The sequence below is a fragment of the Eptatretus burgeri genome, chromosome 2 (assembly GCF_056783735.1).
Source record: "Eptatretus burgeri isolate ZD-2024b chromosome 2, Ebu_testis_v1, whole genome shotgun sequence".
Lineage (NCBI taxonomy): Eukaryota > Metazoa > Chordata > Myxini > Myxiniformes > Myxinidae > Eptatretus > Eptatretus burgeri.
The window spans coordinates 56,582,486-56,603,489 of NC_140962.1; the positions used below are offsets into that span (position 1 = coordinate 56,582,486).

At 41.0% G+C, this 21,004-nt stretch overlaps 1 protein-coding gene across 1 annotated transcript in view; it reads right to left on the reverse strand.

The window, feature by feature from the left end:
- Positions 1-12,988: 12,988 nt before the first annotated feature.
- Positions 12,989-21,004, reverse strand: part of LOC147032094 (uncharacterized) — a 71,719-nt gene continuing 63,703 nt past the window's right edge. The window contains exon 4 of the mRNA XM_085869397.1: positions 12,989-14,553. Within this exon, the coding sequence (XP_085725523.1) occupies positions 14,544-14,553 (10 nt within the window). The 3' untranslated portion in view covers positions 12,989-14,543. The remainder of the gene's footprint in view (positions 14,554-21,004) is intronic.

The following is a 21,004-nucleotide window of genomic DNA, read 5'->3' on the forward strand; positions in this document are numbered from 1 at the left end:
TATCCTCACTCAGGCCCCCCACATCCGCTCCCCTCCCCCACCGATCATCCCACCCCTTTCCTTTCTGCCACTCATTCACTCATGTGTGATGTCTTTGTTTCCGTTTGCCTTTTATCCCAGTCACCCATCAACTTGCTGCCCTCTGTCGTTTCACCCCTCCACAAATCTCAATTTCTGAATAAAATAAAATAAAAAAAAACATTGATTGATACCTGAACATATTTGGCTAAACTTTCATTGGCTATTTGACCAACCTGAAATTTTGCTGTGTTATGTTCTTCCAACATGTTTGTCCTTTAAATGGACTGATACCTAGTGGTTGGCTTCGTGGTTAGGGTGGTGTCTTGGGATTGTAGGGTCCTGAGTTAAGGCCCCGTTGGATGCTTAATTAACCCCAGGGGATTGACTCAGCCTGTCAACCTACTGAGATTGGTGAATGAGTACCAGTGTACTGGTAATAGGGGCACTGCATCAGCGGCATATCTGTGCCCCTAACCAATGATGCAACTAGCAGCTAAAAGGCTGCACATGAAGGGAAGGGGTATTGATGGATTTGTAAAATCTGGTATTGATGTGGCGCAGACATGATGGGCCAAATGACCTCCTCTTGTGCATAAATTCCTTGTAATCCTTGTATACCCTTTTTAAGAGTGATATTTCTCTTTCACTTGTACAATCCAGGATTTGGTTATTCATCTTAGCATGTAAAACTTTTGTAAAAGGTTTGCTCATTCATCAGCTTATTCCAATCTATATATTACGAATCTGGAAGCCATGATCACTCAACATTCAGAGTCCCTATAGAACAGTTATATCGGTAATTATGTGCTTATAGTTAGGGCTCCCTATCTGTGTTTATTGGGTAATTAAATGTTCATGCGCTGCGGAGTTATTTTGATAGTTAGGATTTTTACATCAACGACTACAACAACAAATCTTCGCTCTCACAGTGACAACCCTCTGCTCCTGGCATTCTCCGCACGCTCGCTGGTATGCGGATGTGTTCGGAATTCGTTCGGGGATGGAATTTCATTCCCAAATATGGTCATGAACCGGTTCACTTGGCTGCGCGCCAAATAAGGGAATGCGTCGTGTCCCACCCAATGAGAGCGGGCCAAGAAGAGCGGACCACGCCAGAGAGTGACAAAAGGAACGGAGAGCAAATAATCAGGTGGATCTGCTCGAGCGGGTTGGAAAGAATCGGCGCCTCGTCTTCACGAGCGCGTGTTCTGGTTCCCGGCTGATCCCGTCGCTGGTGTGTCCTGCGTCGGCTGCCCTTGGTCCGTTCTTGCCTACTGGTGCTCCGGGAAGGTGTGGACGTCGAGCCGCGCGCTCGCGGCCATGTAGCCAGCCACTTTCTCGTCCCTCAGCTCGACTTCCCTCTGAGCTGAAGGGATAATAAAGACCATTTTGGATCCATTTCTTTTGGGTATGCATCTGTCTTTGGGCCCGTCTTTAAGTAGGAATTGTTGAAGTGCTTGTGTTTAAATTTACATTCTCTATTAGTCGTGATAACTCTGCCCTTACGTGCTTCCCTCGTTTCCCCGATTACTGTGAATAAATACCCCAACTGTGAAATGTATCGGCTCGTTTCTGTGTTGCTTCCATTGGCTTAGCATGGCGCGTGTTTGTGAATTACAAAGGCTGTTGCCGCTGTAAATGTACATTTGGACCGACGGGACTTCGGCAACCATCCGCTCGGGTTGCGCACGGGTCGGGCACGCTAACGGCTCGACTCGACGAGTGCCGTCGAGGGTGTGAATTCTCGGTAGCTCGCCACATGGATCTCTAGGTATTTTGAAGATTGGCAAATAACCCTGTATCACGTGATGGAATTATTGACGATTTACGGTCCGGTAAGGGTCCCATACCCTCGGAGTTTTCCGAAAGGTACGATCTAGATTCCGTGTGTTCGGTAGAGTCGACCCTACTGCCCCACCACCTCGCGGTCGTGCTCGCAGCCGATACCTGGCTCCACAACAATATTTCTCTTTCACTTGTACAAGCCAGCATTTAGTTATTCACCTTAGCATGTAAAACTTTTGTAAAAGGTTTGCTCATTCATAGGCTTATTCCAATCTATATGATCATCTCAGTTTCTCGTAGGTTTGCTCATTCAGCTCTTTCCAATCAACTGCATGTATGTGCTCATCTCAGCTTAATATTGACATGTATTTTAGTTTTATCCACCGATTATGAAATATCCCAATACACAATTTTGTCGAAATGTTTCTTGTGAACAGAGAATCAGATTTATCTCAAAAAAAATGTTATTACCATCATCATCATCATCATCATCATCATCATCATCATCATCATCATCATCATCATCATCATCATCATCATCATCAGGATGGTTGTTCAAAAATTATGTTACCGTGCCATTTTAATCATAACCTTATTGTTAAAACTTTGTAATAAGGACCATGCAAAAAATTGAAATAAGTAAATTTCAATAGGTGATGTTGGATTTAATATATCCTGTTCATTGAACAATCTATGCTACTGGGTTGACATTCTGTACAACATCCTTTAAAATCACTTGATACGAAAAATACCAGATCCACACTTTCAGTAGAAATAATCGTTGGTGGAAGGACATCTGGAAGATTTAAGCTGCCTTACATGTTTAATGAATAGACCGCTTATCTTGAGTTAGACAAAGGTTTAATACCCAAAACTTTGACATCAAAAAAAGTTTCAGATAGCGATGAGTTCGCAGAGAAGCGTGCCTTCTGGAATGTGTGATAATGTCAGAGAATGCTTTATCTGGAATCCTAAAAGGGCAAGTTGTCCATCAGTAGAACCCTTTCAGAAGGTGTAATTGATGTAGAAGAAACTGCTTATTTCATGAATAGTAACTGAAATTGATGTACTAAGGGACATTTTGTAGATTGTCTGAAAATTAGTTTAAAGAAGGCTGTGAACTCACCACACTGATGGAACTCAGAAAGGGCACACCATTATTATAAACTTTCTTGTCTTCTTGTGTGATTGTGTGCAAACATAAATTATAGTGGAACTTTTTTGCAAACTATTGTCATCGTAACCAAAAATTGTCACTGCAGTTTATTTTTTTGTCACCGCAAAACCAAAGTTGATTTTTAATATCATCAGATGCATCATTGATATCATTGAATATATCACAAGGCAGGAAGGAATGGGCTCATATAAACCCAATACACAATATTTGTCGGTCTCTTCATAGAAATGTTTCAAAATAGAAGATGCTATTTCTTTAAATTAAAATTCGCTCTAAACAATGCTGAGAACCACTAAATGTGAACAGCTACAGAGAAAATGAAGAGCAGAAAAATCAACATTTTCTATAACACCCAATATAAAGTTGAATTATCATTTCAGCTTAATGTTGACCTTTAAGCTGATTAATTTGAGAATGCTGTTGACCTTAAATGTTGACCTTTGAGCATGCTGATAACAGCTCTGTTGTTTAATGAAGTGCAATGTGTTGTTTAATGATGTGCAATCTTCGCTCTGCCAACTCCTAATACAGTACAGCACTCTCCCACACCTCCCACACCTCTCTCTCTCTCTCTCTCTCTCTCTCTCTCTCTCTCTCTCTCTCTCTCTCTCTCTCTCTCTCTCTCTCTCTCTCTCTCTCTCTCTCTCTCTCTCTCTCTCTCTCTCTCTCTCTCTCTCTCTCTCTCTCTCTCTCTCTCTCTCTCTCTCTCTCTCTCTCTCTCTCTCTCTCGCTCTCTCTCTCTCTCTCCAGACATGTCCAGACAGTGTTTGTCTCCGGACATGTCCAAGTCGTGTTTATGTCTGGGCGATGTTTGTCTCCGGATGTGTCCAGGTGGTGTTTGTCTCCAGACAGTGTTTGTCTCAAGACCTGTCTGGGTGGTGTTTCCTTGTCTCTGGACCTGTCCAGAGAGTGTATATTTGTCTCCATATGTGACTGGGCATTGTTTATCTCTGGACGGAATTTGTCTCTGAATCTGTCTAGGCAGTATTTTTCTCTGGACGTGTTCGTGTTCGTCACCGGATGTGTTTGGGCTGTGGTTAATTCCAGACGGTGTTTGTCTCTGGACATGTCCAGATGCTATTTCTCGATGGACATGTCCAGGCAGTGTTTATGTGGGGAGTTTGTCTCTGGATGGCTTTGGCCCCAGATGTGTCCATGCGATATGTGACCACGGACATGTCTGGGAGGTGTTTGTCTCTGGACAGTGTTTATCTCCGGACGTGTCCTGGTGGTGTTTGTCTCCAGACTGTGTTTATCTCAGAACATGTCGAGGCGGTGTTGGTCTCTGGATAGTATTTATAGTATGACCAGTAGAAAATGTGTTTCAGATATTATTTTGTTTCCATCTTCACTGTCATTCTATGCAGAATCATTTTGATGAGACATTATGAATGTAATTAACGATCCACCTCACATGCCTTCCCTTCCTCCACCCTTCCTCACTTTCTCTCCCTCCTCGCTCCCCACTCCCCCCCCCTCCTCGCTCCCTCCTCCCTCCTCTTACTTTCCCGCTCCCTCCTCTCACCCCCCCTTCTCTCACTTTCTTACTCCCTCCTCTCACTTTCCCCCTCCACCAACTCACTCTGCCCCACTTCTCTTTCTCTCCCCCATATTTTTCACCCCTTCCTTATTATTCTCATCAGCGAAGAGACAGGTGGTATTTTCTCGTCTATTATAACAAATGTCAGTCAGTGTGTGTGTGTGTGTGTGTGTGTGTGTTCCATAACTCCAAAACCATGAAACCCGAGCGGCCTTTAACTTTGCGAGCATAGTAAGGGAACTCCAACGTAGTGCATGAATGAAAATTAGGTGTTGGGTTAATTTAAACACCCTTTTTGAAGATAATTAGCAGACTTATTTAATTATCCTTTATCAAGGAATTATCCTTGGTCAGCCCTCTGTCAGCTTGCTGGGGTCTTAATTCGCCATTTGTTTGGCCTATCATGCCTTGATTTGGAGACATGATCTACTCTCACAGACTGATTACCTTCGCAAACTTTGTTGCGAAGGTTATGTTTTGATCGCTGTGTATTTATTTATTTATTTGTGAATATGTGTGTTTGTTATTCGCATAACTCCAAACGTATTGAACTGAATCGCAGCAAATTTGGTGGGATGATTGGTTATTATCCGAGGACCATTTGATTAGATTTTGGGAGGAATCGGGTCAAAGGTCAATGTCAAGGTCATGAAAAGGTCAAAATCGTCTCTTTACCATAGTGTGGTCAATTTGTATCCAATTTGCATGCAACTAATGCCAAAATGTTCAGAATTCAATGCCCCATCTTGTGATATGCGAAATGACACAATGACGTAATAACCCTTATTAGCGGTTGGGAGTCAAAGGTCAGGGGGGGTCACGACATTGCAAAATGTGCGGTTTTAGTCATAACACGGTCAATTCTTATCCGATTGACATGAAACGAACACCAAAATGTTGACTGTTCTGTTTCCCACACTCTAATACCATTTACAAAATTAAGAGTACAAAGGTCAAGGTCGAGGTCATGAAAAGGTCAAAATCGTCATTTTGCCATAGTGTGGTCGATTTTTATCCAATTTGCATGCAACCAATGCCAAAATGTGAATTCAATGCCCAATCTTGTGATATATGATGTGACACAATGACGCCATTACCTTTATTAGCAGTTTGGGTCAAAGGTCAGGAGGGTGAACGACCCTTATTATCATAACGAGGTCAAATCTTATACAATTTGCATGTAAGTAGATTCAAAATGTTTAGAATTCAATTCCCTATCCTGTGATGTGTAATATTTGACAGTGAGTTTAAAGCATTGGGGGGGGGGGGGGGTGTCAATGAACTTACAAAATGTGCATACCTTAGTGGCACGTACGCACACTAAACAAAAAATGTTCCTTTTTACAAATTAGGAGCCAGCTGACGTATTACTTTTTGATTGCGCAACTACAACCAGCTGATGTCAACCATTCTAAAAAAAAGGCACGATCACCTGATGTGTGCTTCAAATGTGTCATTCCTATGTGCCATGATGCTTTCGGCTGCTGGTGCAATTTGAAGATATTAAAAAATAAAAGATATGCACATTTTACAGTTGTAAGGATGCAGGTAATAAAAACGGATTAGCAGGCAAAAACATAGTTCTCTCCATGCAAACCAATGGGACTTTGGCACCAGGAGAGGTGTATTTCACAACTTATGGTTCTATTTATCGATAGTACTTCAACCCCTATCGTGCATCTAGCTAATGTCATACACTCTACATATAGTACACACAGCTGAATTAGTACTTTCAGATGTCATACTTTTTGAAAATGAATGTTTGTTTGTTCACAATAAATAACTTATTTAGAAAAACAGAAACTCGTGTGTGCTAAATGCCCCTAAAATGCCAGAAAATAATTTTTTATGTGACCAGTTGTCATCAGATTGACTTGATACCGACACCCAAAAACGTCAGGGAGTTTATACAGAAATTGTACAATGTATGTGAATCAGTGTCAAACAGCAGGAAATTTAATGTTTTCAAGCCATCATAACACATATGAGATGGCAGATGTGGTATGGGATTAAATACCCTCACAATCAACGGTTTCTGGGGGGTGGGGGGGGGGAAATGTAGCGTTGGTGAAGGTATGCGCTCTACTGAGTGCCCGTTATAGTTAAAGTGTATAATCGAAATATTATATCTGATTTAAGAATCGGATGTCGTGGACTAAATAAATGTCAAAATTTGGAGTGGAATCTGAAAATTTATACAAATCAACGATTTGTATAACTAAGTGTATTTATTTTAGTAAAGCATTAAGCTTCGTATTTTTCTACTATTCAGACGATTATATTGAGTGAAGAAAAGATTAAGGAATGATCAGATAGTGGAACTTCATTGAGTGCATCACCATGCTCCCTTACCTGTTTTTGCAATCCATGACAATGAAGTCCACAGGGGTCCTTTTTTTCCAGCAATTATGTACGCAGTTTGGATTTTACCATTTTGTGTGATATGCTTGCATGACAAAATATTAATATAAATATACCAATAGTTGCTGCAATATATTAATCGTTGACAGTTGCTGAAAATGAAGAGGTACATAGATAGTAGTCACAGCACCCATGGATGTGGTACGAATGGGTACAAATGACTCTTCGTGGGGTGTGTGCATGCCTGCATGGGAGGAAGTTGGAGGAATGTGTAAGGGAGGGGGGAGACATGCATGCAGGCAGGCCTTTGCCAGGTAGATAGCATGGGTTTTAATTTTTAGCTCACCTGGAACGTAGTTCCGGGGAGCTTCTGTGATGACATGCCATTAGTCCGTCAGTCCGTCCATCCATTCGTCCACAAATACTTGCAACTTTTTCTTTGAAACTACACAAACAATTTCGATGAAACTTTACCACAATATTCATCACCTCGAATGTACCAAAGTTTGTTCACGGAATAAAATTTAAAAAAGAACTGGGTATGAGGGGGTCACGGAGGGAGTTTACATGGGTGTTGCCCCCCCTCCCCCAAAGAGGTATTTGCTTTCTTCTCAGAAACGACACACACAATTCCATGACATGACTACAACCTTCACACTCATGATTTACCAAAATTTGTTCATGACATTAAAATAAATTGTGGTCTAAGTCGTTGTCGGGGGGGGGGGGGTTGCCCCCCAAAATATGTATTTGCTTTCTTCTCCTAAACTACATAAACAATTTCAATGAAACTTGACCACAACCTTCATCACCCATGATGTAACCAAAGTTCCTTCACATCAATGAAAAAAAAATCAGGGTTTACGGGGGAGGGTGGGGGTTGCCAACCAAAATAGCTATCTGCTTTCTTCTTATAAACTACACACACAATTCCGATGAAACTTGACTTTAACATTCATCATATGTGATATACCAATGATTGTTCACGACATTAAAAAAAAAGAAATCGGGGTCGACAGGGGATTTGGGAGGATGCCCCCCAAAATATGCATTTTCATTCTTCTCAGAAACTACACACACAATTCTGATTGTACTTGACTTTAACATTCATCATATGTGATGTACCAATGATTGTTCATGACATTAAAAAAATAAATCAGGGTCCACAGGGGATTTTGGGGGGTTTCCCCCCAAAATATACATTTTCATTTTTCTCGGAAACTACACACACAATTCTAATTGTCCTTGACTTTAACATTCATCATATGTGATGTACCAATGATTGTTCACGACATTAAAAAAAGAAATCGGGGTCTACAGGGGTTTGCCGCCCAAAATATACATTTTCATTCTTCTCGGAAACTACACACATAATTCTGATGAAACTTGACCACAACCTTCATCACCCATCCATGTGATGTACCAAAATTTGTTCATGCTATTTAAAAAAAATTGGGGTCGAGGGGGACTTACGGGGGTGGGGGGAGTTTCCCCCCAAAATAGGTTTTTGCTATAACATTGGTTCATTGGTACATTTTGCTGATTTCATCACACGTTGACATCCTCCTCAGTATCATTATTCTACCAAGTGAGCACTGTGGAAGTAAAGATTATTAATTCCATCTTGTGAAATATGAGCATGAAAATTTTGGTCATAGAAAGCTCCATGGATCACATGACTATTGCAAAACACTGGTGTTTCTGTATTAATCACACTGAAACAAATATTTTTCAAATTGAGATAAGTGTTCTTTGTCCACAAATTATGCACTCATTGCTCTTTATTTTTGCTTTTAAATAACATGGAAGTATAAAATATATCGTAAAGTATAGGTCACTTTATCACCAAATAAAGAATGGTTTGCCAGGAAACATCGTCTGCAAAGGCACCGAGATAGATTTGAAATAGACCAATTGTTTGCAGGGTAATTATGCTTATGAGGTCTCTCACAATGACAAGGGCAGAGCTCATTAAATTTGCAGAGTTGATACTGAGAGGCCACAAGTAAATGTTCATTCCACTATGGTCTTGTGAATAAACTGATATATCTTCCCATATTTAACCTTAGGATCATTGATTAATAAATATAATAATAACGAATATATAATCTCCATACTGGCCCAAAAGGATCTGGGCCTGATAAAAGATCTTGTTGGTCCATGTTTAGTTAAAGGAAATATGTACCCATCTGTTATGTTTGTTACTCTAAAATACATACTTCATAAATAATTACATACTGAAGGTTGTTTTATAAATAAATAGATATCATATGTTAGTTAACTCTCTTACAATATAATGTTATATCTTACACTTGGTTGGCAAATTGGGGAGAATTACTTTGGTGATGCTGGAGAGTCTGGTCCCCAGAGGCATTAGTCTCATTAACTCTGGCCTCCCATTCAATTGCAAAGTTGTACAAACATGATTTCTGTCTTCCCATTGTCCTCTTATCAACAGGAGTCTCATCAAACTGCAGAGGTCATTGACCTCTAATTGTTCCGCAAAAGCTGTAAAAACCAGATGTTCCATCTGCATGCTGAAATAAATGCTTATCATTGCCTAAACTAAATGAAGGTTTTTCTGTGCATACATGCCCTGCAGAAAGACACACATTCTTTCACAATACAATCTGCTTAATTATACAGAAGATTGTTTTCTCTTTGCTTAAAGGACATCGTGTGCAAACAAAACTTTATTGTAGTCTGATTGGCCAAGTGCCCTGTGATATTTTGACCCCTCCCGATTTCCAATTGTATAAAAGGCCATGTATTCTGGCTCAAAGGCAGAGATCTGCTCGAACTCTTGAGACAAGCTCTTCTTTCCACGTATGTGTTTTTGTATAATAAACGATCTGTTAAATTATAAAGGGTTTTCTCTTTTGGTTGGAAATCTCCACCACAGCACCCAAAGCGATTGCCCCTATTTTTAAATGATCCTGCCTGGTTTTATATGGAACACGGTGATTAAAAAGAAAATGTTGCTGTTTGGGTGCATTTTATCACCCCAATAATGCACTAGTATGCCGTCTACCCTCCTCTCATTCTTCCTTCTCTTGCCCTTATTCTGGCTCCCTTCCCCTCATACTGCCTTCCATTCCCCTTACCCTGCCTTCCTACCCCCTCCCTTCATGGTGCCTTCCCCTCCCATCAAGCTGCCTCCCCCCCTTCCATGCTGCCTTCCCCTCACCCCACATTGCCTTCCCTCCCCTCTTGCTGCCTTCCCCTCCCCCCACCCCCTCATGCTATCATCCTCCAAAACCTGCTCCACCACCGTACAACCTTCCTGAGGTCGAGTAGAGGAAGGGGTGTCAAAGAGTGTGCAAATTGGACAAATGAAAGTTATTTTTTGTTTTTTTTTGCAGTCGGAAGTGCTGGTTAGATCAATTCCACAATTCATCTCAGGTTATGAGATTCTCGAGCTTCTTGGATGTCTGGAAATTAAATAAAGGCACAAGCACTGGTGTGGCTTTTTCAACAATTGAAGGAAAACACCCTTCCTTCCCTCGTGCTTTCCTCATCCCAAACCCCCTCCACCCCCCCCCCCCCCCACAGTCATTCCTGGGCAGTGCCCGGGTGTTGTTTAGTTTGACCCGTTTGAACCTACTGTTTTAACATAGCCAATTTTGTTCAATCCTGCACTCATGCCAGCATAAGGGGAACATTCCCCCCCCTCACCAACTTTCACTTAAGTCCCCCTATCAAATGCATATTCAGACCACCCCCTTCTCATCCCCATTACCCCTCCCCCTCTCTCCCCATCCTCCTCGATCCCTCCCCTCAAGCCCCCCCCCACCTCCCAGAGTGCATGGTGACGTGTGGTGAGGCCTCTCTTTCCCCGATTCCTTGCTCCCTTTTCCTCGCTCCCGCACCCCTTACTCACTACCCCACTCCTCCCACCCCCACCCACTCCCATTTTAAAATTCTTGTCAGCAAAGTGACGGGTTGTATTTGCTGGTGATGTAATAATGTGAGCAGAGGCATACCAGTTAACATCATGTCGTCAAAGAGTGCCGTTCTAATTCTGAGAATTGCAATGAATTTCTCACATCACAAAACCTTGGTGGAGACCCCAAAATAATTTTCCTGTGACAAATAGTAATTATTTTGTGGCTATTTCAGCATTTTCCTCGAATCTGTACATCACAACAGTGGCCATCTTGAATTTATATGCATAAAATGACCTCAAATTGAAAAATCTGAGCATTCCTTTGAATTCCTCATTCCACAAAACCTGGGTCCAGACCCCAAAATCATCTTCCTATGACAGGAAGTAACGAAGTTATGGCTCTTTTAGTGTTTTCCTGATGTTTGTATAATGATGGCAGCCATCTTGGATTCAGAGTTTTCTTGAAGTGGGATTTTTGGGGACTTAACTCCATGGTGTTAGGTAGAAAACAAGGCAACTTTCCTGAAAAAAAAATCAGCTTTCATCATTTTGTTTCCTTCGTTCTTATATATATCCAACTCATGTTCTTGTGTTACTAGTGAGGAAGTAAGTGCTTTTACAGAAAATACAGATCGGAGTGGATTAAGTAAAGTAGCATCTCGGAAAGTGAAGAGTAGATAAAGCTCTGGGGCCAAATAATATTCACCTGGGAGTTTTGAGGGAGGTGGCAGAACAGATAAGTGAAATGTAAACCAATATGTTTCGTAGCTCACTGGAGTCAGGACAGGTACCAGAGGATTGGATAGTGGCAAATGTACCACCGTTATTTGAGACTAGCAAATACAATCCGTCGCTTCACTGATGGGAATACTAAGGTGGGGGAGGGGGTGGGGAGAGCGAGGCCTGACCACATGTCACCATATGGGCAGAAATCCCTGTCTCTAGAACACACTATAGTCCAACCATTGGAGAAAAGACGATCAGGCAGTTTGGAACATTTATACAGATCAAAAGTACATGGATTTACAACTATGCTTGATGTTGGCTTAATGGTTTGGATGGTGGATTTGGGATTCTAGGATCCTGAGTTCAAATCCTGCTCAGTTATTGAATTTTTAACAGGTGGGGTTCATTCAGCCTGGCATCCTTTTGAGGTTGGCAAAATGAGGACCAATGAGTACCAGTTTGCTGGGATGATTGAGCCATTTCAGTGTCCTGTGTTGGAGTGGTGACTTGTCTAGGATTCATCCCAATATCCCAGGAGACTGCTTCAGCAGCAATGATGCTCTGTGCAGGGTATGGTCCCAATGGATGGATGGATGGATTTACAAGCAAAATAGTTCACAAGAGTTTATGTTTTGTATCCTACTGATGGGCTGGGTCTATATCTGGACCTTAACAAAAATCTAATCAGCTTGTTCTTGTCACATACCCAACTCATCTTCCAAATCTTGTCATAATACGTAAACAACCTTTTGAAATACCATGCTCTATGTCGTTTTTGGCTCCATCTCTCAGTCGTGAAGACTCACTTAAAAAATTATCGTATCCAGATCCGTATCCGTTTCTTAACCAAAATCGAATCAATTTGTCCTTGTCACACTCCCAACGTGTCCACAAAGTTTCATCCAAATCCATCCATAACATTTTGAGATATCGTGCAATATAGTCTAGAAGCCAAAATCTGTAGCTAGCCTAGAAAATGGGTTCGCTGCTGATTTCATGTTAGAATGGTGCAACTGGTGTTTTTGAAGAGTCTAGGCATGACCAAGTCTAGTTCCACTTGTTGCCAAGTCTGCATCTGAATATTATGGCCGCCATGACAGTAATCAAAATGGCTGCCATCAGATTTAGTCTTTTTCTTACTGCAAATTGTACTAGCCAGAAATTTGTCATGATTGTGAAATACTATGTAATCTGACACGAGGAACACTATTTTGTGCTTTATTTTTGTACTCGATCACAACTTTTCACATAATTGACAACTTAAAGACGAAATTGAAAATGCACATACGAGCAACAAATGTGAAAAAGAAAATGTTTAGCACTATTGATGGAGATGGGTTTACAGTCAGTCAAAGGTTATTTCAACAGCTGTCAGATTCTTTCTAACACAAAATTACGTTGCTTTGCAGAAGAAAAAAGTGTTCTGAGAACACCCAAGTACAATTTTCAGAGCTATTGATCGGCTTGTACACTGAACGGGTTCCTACAAAGGCTTTGCATCCACATGCTTTCGTGCAAGGCAGTCCATTCCGTGTACATTTGCACCGTCGAGTTGAGCATGACCCACAGCATTTGCATGTCGTCAGTTCTACACAGTAAGCAGTAATAGGCTGTGCAGTCATGAGTCGCGGCTGAAATGTCTCGTTGCCATCTTTGACGACCTGTTCCCACCCACAGTTCTCAGGTGCAGGTAGATGTGGTTCTTTTGAGCGTGTAGCCTGGTGAAGAGCAAGGCCAAGGCCCAGGTGTTTGGGGTTCAGTTTTTTGCCTCCTGAAGCCACATGAATAATGTCTTGGCAGATGCTCAGAACTTTGTTCTTGGTATCTGTCTCATCCGCTTCTTCATTGTCCATCTTGTCAGTGCTGTCACCACCACAAAGAAGCTTTACAAGCATGTACAGGGTTTCAGGTACAATTCGCTCTGCATTTTCTGTGTTCAGTCCACCGATAATGCTATGCCCTGGAGAGTGTTTTACGTCACTGTAAATCTTTATGCCCACTCTGAAGATCCAGCTAAGGATTTCGTTCTCATGATGAGGCAGACTGCACTGGGCCAATTCATCTTCTTCAGAACTTTCACCTTCTTCAGATAAATCATTCACGGCGGTTCTCATGGCAAACTTTGTCACAGTTGAGGACGCAACTATGAGGGGTTTTGTGACATCCAATGGCTGCACGAATGTCACCTTGTCACTACCAAAGTGAACCTCCACTTTCTGCTTGAAATTTTAGCTTTTGTAGGCTCCAGCCTCAATTCCAAAATCATTCAATAACAGCATGCTGTAGTGTTCCCAGATGTTTTTCAGGGTAAACACATGTCCCTTCTGCAGCTCTTTCTCAAGCTGGTTCATCACATTTCTGAAACAGATGCTTTCAGGAGACTGGTTTTTCTCTCCACTCTCCTTTTTATACTTTCTGCGAAAAGAAACATAACACTTGAGGTGATATTTACCTTCAGCTGCCATCAAGTCTGAAACACCTGCAAACCTGTGACGCATGGTGGGGTCAAATTGGACCAAACTAAGCATCCTGGATGATGTGTGATCAAATTCAACATTTGTCAGGACACCAGCTTTTCCAGGAATGTCAGTCTGGCAGAAAGCGCATTTTGACCAATCCATAGCGCTGTGCGCGGATCTTAGTGACTTTGGGACATGGTATTTCTCTGAGGAACCTGATGTTGTGGGTATCTCTTCTGCGTAAGTCACAGATTGTGGCTGAATCCTTGACTTCAGTCGGTCTATTTTTTGTGCGTGAGGAAAGTCACTATAGCAGAATTTGTGCCATTGAATCTTTTCGACGTGCTCCGGTACAGAATATTTTCTGATTCTTGAGAATGAGTCAACATATTTAGCGTCATTATATTTCTCTCTTTCTTTGCAACATTCAGCTACAGTTTTCACACCAACGATTGTAGTCTTTCGAAGTGGCGTTGACTTGCTAGTTTTTGAACTTTCCTGGCAAATAAAGCATTTATTCCAGTCTACATTCTCTTCTTCTTCTCGATCCCTTGAACCCCCTGTGAGAAATCTTGCGGCTTTCATTTTTCAGTTAGTCCTGGGTAACAGAAAAACACACAGTTATGTAGTTTAGGTTCATTTTATAGCAAAGTTGTAAAATTCATTGATTGTGGTTTGTATAATCAGACATTCTAATTCGAGCCTGAACATTTCTTTAAAAATAATATAGTGAAAAACAAGTCATATTATTTTTAGAAAATGGATGGAGCAATGTTTTGTCTATACTCCCATCAGCTCAGGCATGCTCAAAAACATGGAAATCGACCCTAATTTTGTAATTTCATGTCAATTTGTGGCTGAAATATGACGAAAAGTGTATTTAATGGCGACCATTTTGTAAACTGTCATGGCGGCCATACTATCCATATCCAGAGTTGGCAACAAGTTGATTCACGTTTCTGTGTGTCTGGACAGTCAATTTACACCTGTTGCACTATTCTAACACGGAATCAGCAGGGTCGTACACTATTCTGCATTGGGCCTCCTGACTAATATACCGTTTTTGGCTCTGTCACTCAATGGTGAAGAATAATTTTTATAATTTTTAAAATCTTCGGATCAGGATCCAGATCTTCAACAAAATCGAACCATTTCATCCTTATCACACACCCAACCTGTCCACCAAATTTCATCCAAAACTGTCCATTACCTTTATAGATACTGCTCACAGACCTACAGACAGGGGTGAAAACATAACCTCCGTCTACCTTCGGAGGCAGAGGTAATGAGTGTCTGTAGCTTTCGCAACCTCACTGTCAGAAATAGCATTTCCCACCAATGTCCACCATTTACCAATTGGAGTTAGCAATGTCCTTGAGCTGTATTTACTGTAACCTCCTTCCTACTCGGAATCAATTTTTATTTCAGCTTGGCTGCAAAAATTCATTTTCTGCTTCATTCAACTACTTCGTGCATTGTTAAGTTATTCATTTCGGCGTTTCTTCACTTGGTCTCACAATCTGACTCACAAGCCAAGCTGCAAACAGCAATAAAATACAGTGATGTTTCGTTGCACCATTTGCTACACTCCTCTTGTCCTTGATACATTTCACATCATCATTATGCAGCAGATTGGCCCATGATTGTCTAATGGAAGACATCACTGTGAAGTCACACAGTCTAATGGAACTTTCATCAGTCACAAAACTGCCGTCGAGGAACGATGGCTAAGATGGCTTCAGCTGTTATGTTACAATCACTGCAGCTCACTGAGAGTTCCAAATATTGATTTTGTGGCTACAATATTCTAAAGCATTAATTAGCAATCCAATTACAAATATGTACCATCCTGCTGTAAATTCCATAAGATTGTAAAAGCTTCAAAGGCCACAGGATCAAAAGTAACCTCAATGATACCCATTAGACTTGTCATACTATGTGCTTTGACAGTCATTTCAGGCATTTCAATAGTCCAATAGAATGGAATGTTCCACCCATCGGCTGAAATCGTACTCCTCGGAAGAAGACAGAAAAAGCCAGAAATGACTCGTCATTTGGAAGATGCTTCACTGGTTGAGAATTTAAGTGGTCATTCTTCCACAATGATTAATTACATGTTTCAGTGAGATGGGGAGGAGAAATGTGATTGGATTCTGTTCATATACAAAGCACAATGTGAATTTTCCTTTTCAAAGGCCAATGTGATAAGAAGGAAAGGCCTGGAGAGGCCACAAGGCCTGAACAATAACGAGGAAAGGGTCACAATATGTTACTTAACAAGGACAACTTGACTTGTCCCACTCAATACGGTGCATTCTGTTACGCGCATAATCACTCTTATTGGAGAACAGGCCAGATTTAATGACTGATGTGGCTTTCAAAATGAGGTCGACAAAAGTTCTGAAATCTGATATATATATATATATATATATATATATATATATATATATATATATATATATATATATATATATATATACATACATATATATTTATATATATATATATATATATATATATATATATATATATATATATATATATATATATATATATATATATATATATATATATATATACATATATATATACCTGTGAGAATTGCTTTGCAAAACATGTACCTGACCGGTCCCAATGAATGTTTGTTTATTTGGACGCTGGGTGTATAATGGCACATTCGGTGCCGAAAATAAGGAAAACAAGAAAAAGAGCAATCAGAGATTGCAGACCCTTGCCATGATTTGTTTTGTGTGGTGTTTGTGTAGTGTGTTGTGTAATTAATACGAGATATAACAAGAGCTACCACTTTATAACTGCTGGCAGTGATGACTGGATACCAAGACGTCCCACATTGATGCAACCCCACTTTGATCGTTTATTATTATTCTATTGAATTTAGAATGGAATTAAAATAAATTCAATTCAAATCAAAAGGAAAACCAAATAGGTACAGTTCTGCATTGGAGTCATCAGAAGGAACCCAAACAAGCAAAAAGCAAAGATGAAGTCATCAGGAGGAACAAGAATAGCATTCACGTTTCAGCTGCTACTCCTCTACCCTCAAACCCATCCAGGCTCAGCCAAGTGAGCCTTATTAAAAAATTTATTTAAAGAACCCAGATCTAAAAAAATTTTTAATTCTGCCTGTCAGACCATGTGTCTGATCAAGTTGAAATTTAAATCCTGTATTCCCCATCACTACGAGATTATAATTGTGAAGTTTCACGTTGATTGATTAAGCAGTTCTAGAAAAAACAGTATTTAATAATTTCTTTAATCCAATATGGCTGCCAAGCAATGTGACCTATCAATTATTCCTGAACAAACTTGTACACCCAAGTCTTGGGGAACATTTTCTGTGAAGTTTCCCTTCGATCTGTTCAGCCACTACAAAGATTTTTTAAGGTTTTTTTTTTTTAACAATATGGCTGCTGAATCATGTGACCGATGACATTATCAAATATTTTTGTGTGGACAATTTCATCCCTATATGACCCTCAAAAAGTTTCATACTGATCTGATGTAGCGTTCTACATATGCAATTATGACATAATAACAAAGGCACCTATAACGTCCAAAAAAAAATCACACTCATTCCCCATGAGGAGTATTTGCTATGTGCCAAGTATCCATTCTTCCATGGTGCGGTTTCAGAGATACAGAGGTCCAAAATTTTTCGGTTTTTCCAACTTGGCTGCCATATCACATGACCTATGACATCATAATTATCATTAAAACATTCTTCATGAGTCGTCACACTGATGGTGAAGATTTTGTCAATCTGACAAGTGGTTGTGGAGAAAAACACTAAAGTTCTGTGCAGACAAGCAAACAGACAAATGGACCCAAATGCAATACCCTCTCCTTGGGCGAGGGTAATGACCCGATGTACTGTACATACATGAAGCAAAAAAGCGCATACGGCTTAGGTGCATATAAAATAAATATATTGTGGTTATATACCCGGGATCATTCCAATTGCACTGGGTCATGGACTCACATCCAGGTGTAACTCCTCAGGATACTGTTACTACAGGCTACTGCCTGTAGTACTGTCAGGCTGCAAGCTACTGCCGATCTGTGCTACTTCATGCAGTGGTGACGCATGATATTATTGGGGTGGAGTTAGGCCAGCTGTAGAGCTGATGGGTGTAAATCGGTGGAGTGGAGTCAGGACAACTAAACACTGACCCATGTTTCGTGGTCAAGTCGAGGTAGTCATGGTCGAGGCACTCTCTGACAATGAGAGGATCATGACAGTCCGCCTCTACATTGAGAACGTATCGGATTATGATGTTAAGTTTTATTTGGCACGGTATGGTGATGTTAAGACCCCACCTTTAAGCAAAAATATCCCGTGTTTGCTTCCGTGTGAAGTCTGAAAAAAAGACGTCCCGACACATGATGTCATCACGTAGCGATGTCTGCAATAGCAGGAATGCATTAATAATTAGAGCCTTTTTTTTTATAACATCCTAAAACTCATGGAAAAATGATATGATAGAGGATAGAGGATACAAAGTTTATTTGCTGATTGCTATGAGAGAGAGAAGAAGAATATATGAACAACAGTGGGAAATATCATGCAAACATGGCAGTTTCGAAAGAGGTGTCTCACTGCCGCCTAATCTATACGAATAAAAGGGTGTGGGTCATTGATTGATATCTTCATATGCATTTAAGAATGTGGAATGGAGTCCTCCCAAGACAGGCTCAAAGCATCCACCTTCATTTCAGTAAGGGTATGTCATGGGCGTCGATTGCTTTTGAAAAGTGGGGGGGGGAGGGGGGACATTGCATGTCCAGACCACGAAGCCCACTTCGTGCCGGCGTGGACACAGAAAGTCTACCCTTGCAAATTCTTGATTTCATACGCTCGTTGACATGCTGCTTTCTGATCACACAAATCCCTTAAATTAATCTGACCATCTATCGACCATCTTTTTATCAAATGTAAGCAGATGGAGCGAAATTAATTAAACATTGATCATACACATTTTAAAGTTTCAATTGTCATCAAAGAAATATATATATATATATATATATATATATATATATATATATATATATATATATATATATATATATATATACATATAATTGTTTATCAAGCCTCCTTCTCACGACCCTTGAACTGATTCACTAAACATAAACTGAAAACTAGACTGACATACAAATTGATATTACACGAGCACGGTCAACTTACCTTAAAACTTGCCAAAAATATGAACCCTCTTTTCTGTCGATCCAGTTAAAAACTTTGTAGCAATGTCTTGGGGGTCAAGTGCAGTCAGACGATCTCGGTGAACATGACAGATCATGAGATGGTTGAGGCGTTGTTGGGTCATTGTGTAACCAGAACGTAACCAAGTCTTCATACGTCTGAGTGCGCTGAATGACCGTTCAGCTTCGCATCAACTTGCTGGGGAAACCAATAGAAGCCTAAGCAAACGTTCTACCTGTGGGAACATTCGACGGACTTCCGGCACCATGTCTACAAATATCTTACGGTAATCCTCAACAGATGAACCAATGAACTAGTTACGAAAGAAGCCAAGTTCTTGCTCTAGGGAATCCGACAGTTCGGGATATTTGCGGACTATTTGTGGTTTGAATGACCCAGACAGGAGCATTTCACCCAAGTCCCTGTACGCCATGAGGTCGGTTGATGTGAAGTACTCGCTCAAGTTCTCGGATGCTCTGTCGATGACTTTGAAAAATTAAACTCTGTATACCTCCTCTGCAGAATTGGCAGTGTATTCCTGCGTGCCTCCATCAAGTCTCTTCGGAAGCTTGCGCTTACAAGGGAGGGTCACTGGATCTAGTTGGCCCTGCTGGAGCTTCTGTTGTGCTGCTTCGAAAACCTCCTTAAACGTCTGGTCGGTACGGGGAGATTGGAGATTCTGTGCAGTTACCTTTGCAGCAGTAAGCATACCAGAGACGGTAACTTGTGAACCCTGAAGTGCCTTATTGAGGTATTCAAGGGATTGGAGAATGGGCAATGAAGCAAACAGACCGAGAACACAATTTCCTGATGAAAGACAGCTTCGAATACCGTTGGTTCGCGATGCCGTGTTCGTACCAAAGTCATCACTTGCTTGTTGAAGGGCATCCAGTACCGCTTCATAGTTATCCAATATCGATTTCACGGCAGGAGAACGAGTTAACCAACACGTCGGGCAAATTGGCTTTAGGCGTGTAGTGCAGGGAGTGTCAGCATCGTCAGCGTGGATATTCAAGTACAGATGCTTGATTTTCCAGAGTTGTTGTAGATGTTGCTGAGTACCTGGACATAATCAAGGGCGTCTGTTATGAACGGTGCAGTTTGTAGGGCTTTGGATGTAATGAGTTGGGTGACATTAGCTCCACAGTGAACATAATTGGCCAGCGGTTGGAGTTTTTTTTAGCTGTGCTTGACAGCCCTTGTACTTTCCAGACATGTTGCTTGCCCCATCATAAGTCTGCTCTCTAAGGTGTTCAATAGGGAGTTGACACCGAATTAGGACATCCTGAAGCATCTTACAAAGTGATACTCCTGTTATTGACGATACTTGCTAGAGGCCGATGAGATCTTCTTGAACATCAAAGGAATCCATCACATAGTGCACACACACCGACTCCTGCTCATTACCCTGAATATCTTGCGTTCCATCAGTTATGAGTCTGAACTGAGTGGACATTTCATTCACGTTACTGCAGATATTTTTGAGGATGGCATGACTCATCAACTGTAGAATTTCGTTCTGAATTTCTTCACTTGTGAACGTCGTCATCCTTGACAGCCACGTCTTGAGGTTTACATCATCCTCGGCCCGCAACTGTAAGAGCATTTTGAAATTCCCTTCAGAGGCATCCTTCCCACGAATTGCAAAACCTTGTCGGGTTAAATATTGCAGTGAGGTGATAATCTTCAGAAGTGCTGACCGTGCAGATCTTTGCTCTTCTATCAGTTTGCTGCTCAGCTGCACATGGACACCAGGTTGACTTCTGAGACATTTCAGATTTTCAGAGGCAAGCCTATGTATGTTTGATCGTCCGTGTGGTCTGAA